A 5,165-nucleotide genomic window follows, 5' to 3' on the forward strand; every position below is an offset into this window, starting at 1 on the left:
TGTATGGCCATACCTTGCAAACTAAACACTGCTACTGTTTCTTGTAAATTGTTTTGATGGATCTGTTCCTTGTAATCCAAGCCAAAATTGCTGAGATATAGGAGCAGCAGGGTTCAGTGGGTATGTGAGTATGTGACATGGACAGTTTACAAGGATCCCTGATAGTCTGATACAATATGACTCCCTCAATATGAGTAAAAAGTCAATAGTACCCTTGTTCAGTTTCCTCTCACTTTCATACTTGTACAGTTGTACACTTGTACTAATAAGAGAAAAATTATATGTACCAAAAAAACAAGCGAAAAAGTATGCTTTCCCATTTTTATTTATATAATTTAAAAAACAAAAACAAAAATTAAACCTCCATCTATGTCCCATGACTTCCGGTCTCTCATCTCTCTCCAGCAGTCCAGCTCTAGTTTCTACCAAGTACCAACATGCATGCATCAAGCCTTCTTTTTTTTTTTTTTTTTTTTCCAATTCTTTATTGCAGTTCCATGGAATTTTAAGTAGACTATCAGTCTTTCACAAAGGTTAAATTGCAGAGTCAGAGAGAAACATCAAATCTGGACTTTAGTGGTTTGGTTAATGCCAAGGACCAAGGTTGCAAATTCCCAAATATCTCAACCACCAAAATATAAAATATTAAACACAACAAAAGGAAGATTATGTCACTAGAGGGAAATGTTTCTATTATTTTGAAGTGTGAACAAAGATACCACCTTTTCGATTTTGTGAAGAAGAATTAAGGTATTGATTGCGTAGGAACTTTCAAAAAAGTAAAATACAACATTGTACATTTTAATTCTGGAAAGTTACTACAATGTAGAGCTAACCAAAAGTCAGGGAGACTTTGTTATGTTGTTCCTACAGCAAGAAAAATAGTCACTTATTGCCAGGATAAAGAACCTTTTTTTTTTTTTGAGAAAAAAACTTAATGGTCTTTGTTTCAAGTATAACTCATATCATGAGTTAAAAACAAACTGTGAAAATAGAGGGCTCGAAAATGACTGGTTATGGTTGGGTAGGAAGTAATAATGAAATGATTGTGATAGAAAACAAGCTTCCAGAAATAGAGGCAAGTGATACAGGGTTGGCTGAGAATAGTAGAATAGTTTCTATTAAGAAATGGCATTATTGCTTTTGGATGAGAATTAAAAGTGGTCTCCAACTCCAACTATTCAAAGTTATAAATTAGGCAAAGTCCATATGCTCTTGTTTGTTACTTTGTTTTGGGACATTTCTATGAGCCATTACATGTGCGGTTGTCATGTGCTCTAATGAGCCATTACACCATTCATCAGTTCATCCATCACATGTGCTCTAATGGTTAAGAGCATTTATTCATATACTCGAAGTTCCGAGTTTAGGTCCCATCCCCTAATATCAAAATAATAAATAAAAAAATTACCAATCCCTTTCACAGGAACACCTTTCTCGGTCACTGACAAAACATATTCCAACAAACAAGTAACAGACCTTAGGGAGTTGGTAAATTACCAAACCTGAGCATACATACATGAGGTGCAAAGGAGGCTTGTTCCATCATTTTACAGAAACAGTGAGATGGTGGCAAACACTAAGCAATATAACTCTTCGGAAAGAAAAAAGGATTCTTCTTTTGTGCTATAAAGCCTATAAATGACAGAACAATCCGAAGAAGTTGGCACCATATGAGAGTCAAATCTAAGATAATAAGCATACAGAAAAATCAATCCCATCATTCTTTGAAGTTAGGTTTTGGTGATTTGTGAGGATAATATGGAGAAGCAGGAGGACCATTTGGGCTTTGCAAGCTTCTTACCGGTTGTCCATTCCTTGGTACAAATACTGCCTGCGTTCTAATGCCATTCTTAGCATTTGAGTTGGACCTAGTGGTACGAGCTGCTTGCATAGTTTGGAAGTGATAGGAAGAACTGGCCATATCCTTCAGGTTTTGTAGAGGCTTTAGGGCTTCAACGACTTCACTCATCGTTGGTCTAGCTTTTGGGTCACGGCTAAGGCAGTGGGCGGCCAGCTGAACAGATTTTTGCGCACCTTTGATTGAAAAATGACCTTCAAGACGGGAGTCAATTAACTGGAATAAACTCCTCTTGTCTCCAAAAAGTTGTCTCGCCCATTCCACAAGATTATGCTCCCCATTTGGTCTATTCTTATCCATAGATCTTCTCCCATTTAGCATTTCAAGTAGGACTACTCCAAAACTGTACACATCACTCTTTGAAGACAGATGTCCTGAACCCAAAAGATGTTAGAATTAAGTAATGCCAGCTGATGATTAAGTATATAAAAACTACATGTACATAACAAAACTGTTAGAGTATATGGCCTTAGTATGTGATTATTCATCAGAAGCTGAAGATCCTGGATACAACACTAAGTACTGATCTTTTAACCTATCTTTTTGCATATTTGATGGAGTTGCAACTTTACAAAAACTATTTAAGCCTGCTATGTTCATAAGAAATGGATTGTAAGAGAGAGGGAGGAGTCACAATTGGGCATTCACTTGTCCAACTTGTTTGACAGTTGAAAGTAAAAAATAGCTCAAATAAATAGATTTTTTCTACCACTAGCTGGTAGTTCTCATAGTTAGAGTAAACATAGAATTACCAAAACTACTAAATGCCAAAAGATGATTATTATCAAACTCACCAGTCATCACATACTCTGGGGCTGCATAACCATAAGTTCCCATAACTCGTGTGGACACATGAGTTTTATCACCCTCAGGACCATCTTTGGCAAGTCCAAAATCGGAAAGCTTGGCATTGTAATCCTAAATTAACAATTTTCATTTGTAGAAATGAATAGGAATACTTAAAAGAAAAGGAAGTCATTGCTCAGTTATAGTCACTTACCGCATCTAATAGGATATTAGATGTTTTAAAGTCACGATATATGACCGGTCTTTGAACATCTTCATGAAGAAAGGCAAGACCCTTTGCAGCACCGAGAGCAATTTTCATTCTAATGGACCAAGGAAGAGGCAGGGACCCTTCTTCATGCAAAATGGTTGTTACCAAAGAACATTAAACAAACAATAAAAACACACTAACAGTACAAATTCAATAGCTACCTTGCCCACATGCATTTCACTAAAACAAGTGCTTCCCGTATACAAGCAGTCAAATTAAAGAAGTTGAAAGGACCAGTTGCTTACTTCTGAAGAGGTGGTTTTCCAAGCTTCCCCTAGGCAAAAACTCATAAACCAACAACCTCTGATCATCTTCAATGGAGTAACCAATCAATTTTACCAAATTAGGATGGATGAGATCACCAAGAAAATAAATTTCAGCCTGAAATACAAAGAAATGAAGATTAGGATACAAACTGAATGGAAAAGGAGACTAGTATGTAGTATAGGAATGCCGTTAAAAAAAAATTATAAACCTTAAGTTGGAAGTAGAATATAGTAGAAAGAAAGAATAGAGAAGTCATACGAGCCATTCTTTGTGACCCTGAAGTCCATCATGGTTGAGGGTCTTAACTGCAACCGTAAGCCCAGTACCAGGTTTCACAGGAGCAGTTCCATTCTCCTCGATCCAACCTTTGAATACACAACCAAATCCACCCTCGCCAAGAAGACTCTCAGGTCTGAAGTTTCTAGTCGCTTGCTTGAGCTCATTAAATGTGAATTTTCGGAGCTGAGATGCAACCTTCAGTTCCTCACTGAAATAGGGTGTGGATAAAGTACTTCCAGCATTACTAGTAGTTGTAGAGGACCCTCCACGAGCAAGTTCTCGATCTCTACTTTTCTCATTCGAAGATTTAGTTTCTGATTTACACAAGGTCCGACTCACTTCAGTGAATGATACATATACTAGTATGTACTTGAACGAATGATGTTGGTATTTGTTGTCCCCTGTTTGTTGGGAATCTCATAATGAATGCCACAGACACTAGCTATGCAAGTTTATAGCTAGTAAATCGATTTCGAACTGATAGCCTAACTAATTGCAATCAATCAACCATATGTAACAAAGTTCAACATGCATAAACAGTAAATGATCATTGCATAAAAGGGTTGTTCGACCTAAATAACATTGTACAGTTTTAGAATGAAAACGGCTTGCAAAAGATGTACTTTTGGTAACTTAAAAACGTTGCTTACTAATAATAAAATTTTAGACACCAAACGTGCGCGAGTTAAAACCGTTTACATAATTTTCTAAAAATCCTATGATGTTAACATGCCTCTCCTTTACTTCTTTAGCTGACCAAACAATTTACCAGCCAAGAAGAAAAAAACAGCATCAAAAAACAAAAATCCCCACCCCCTCGAAATTAATGTGCTCAACAAGAATTTGACAAAATAACAAAGGGAAAATAAAGAATTACCATAAGAAATGGTAGTCATGGTGCTATCAACTTTGGATCTTGATGGCATGCAGGTCCCAAAAGTGAACTTAACCCAACACCCAGTTTCCTCCACTGCCCCATCTTTCTTCTTCCTTCCTTTTGATTTGTTCACATCCCAAGTCTCCACCTTACTAGCATTAAGGACCAACCCCATCTTCCCAAACTCTTTTAGGTTCAGATTCCCATGGCTCAAACACCCAAAAATTTCACATACCACATAGAACCCATTTCAAACCACCTGTATGCAAGCCAAGACCAACCAAAAACATTACAAAAACTCTGAAAGCTCACAGAAATGTGTGTTACAACAAAGATCGAGCAGTCATATGTTCAATAACTGAAATTGGATCCGACCCAGTTGGTCAAAAAGGTCAGAGAGTGATAGAGAGAGAGAGAGAGAGAGAGAGAGAGAGAGAGAGGAAGAGGCGTGGAAATAGAGGCTGCTTAAGAAAGAGGGAAAGTTTTTCGCTAATGGGGCAGGTCGAGCGGTTTGAAACAGAGTAGGCGGGCAGGACGGGCATGAGAGAGAAGGAGAAAGCTTTCACAGTGCTCCAGAACAGTAACTTTGGCATATTCCGAACATCAAATCAAAGTATGGCACTTCAGCACTTGAGAATTTTTTGCCCATTTTGTTTTCTACTTTACTTATTTGGAATAATCAACAATTTTATGAGCATAGCCAAATCGCACAATCACTGCACATTTATGCAATAATGCAACTGGAGTCATATTGGTTTATTACTTGTTTTCTTCTATTTTTTTGTTTAATATTGTTGAATTGTACTTTAGATAACAAGTAGTCT

At 37.1% G+C, this 5,165-nt stretch overlaps 1 protein-coding gene across 2 annotated transcripts; it reads right to left on the reverse strand.

The window, feature by feature from the left end:
- Window positions 1-1,445: 1,445 nt before the first annotated feature.
- On the reverse strand, window positions 1,446-4,837 carry LOC147288601 (serine/threonine-protein kinase PBL34-like). Of its 2 annotated transcripts, none has more exons than XM_086239323.1 (6): window positions 4,342-4,837; window positions 3,444-3,865; window positions 3,164-3,299; window positions 2,862-2,998; window positions 2,656-2,779; window positions 1,446-2,235 (listed from the first exon to the last, which is right to left on the reverse strand). In XM_086239323.1, the coding sequence occupies exons 1-6, from the start codon at window positions 4,514-4,516 to the stop codon at window positions 1,721-1,723; spliced, it is 1,509 nt and encodes a 502-aa protein (XP_086095449.1). In that variant the 5' UTR covers window positions 4,517-4,837; the 3' UTR covers window positions 1,446-1,720. The 2 variants fall into 2 exon arrangements, with proteins under 2 accessions (XP_086095449.1, XP_086095450.1); XM_086239324.1 differs by having other exon boundaries at window positions 3,444-3,778; window positions 4,342-4,831.
- Window positions 4,838-5,165: the final 328 nt, after the last annotated feature.

This window comes from Dryas octopetala, chromosome 4, assembly GCF_963921425.1.
Source record: "Dryas octopetala chromosome 4, drDryOcto1.1, whole genome shotgun sequence".
Lineage (NCBI taxonomy): Eukaryota > Viridiplantae > Streptophyta > Magnoliopsida > Rosales > Rosaceae > Dryas > Dryas octopetala.

Bases quoted from the DNA above. Each gene is read 5' to 3' on its own strand.
- LOC147288601 (XM_086239323.1), bottom strand. From the start codon at position 4,516: ATGGGGTTGGTCCTTAATGCTAGTAAGGTGGAGACTTGGGATGTGAAC. The intron at 2,780-2,861 runs GTAAGTGACTAT...TTGTTAATTTAG, and splicing joins CTAATATCCTATTAGATGCG to GATTACAATGCCAAGCTTTC. The intron at 2,236-2,655 runs GTGAGTTTGATA...TTTTGGGTTCAG, and splicing joins CCCAGAGTATGTGATGACTG to GACATCTGTCTTCAAAGAGT.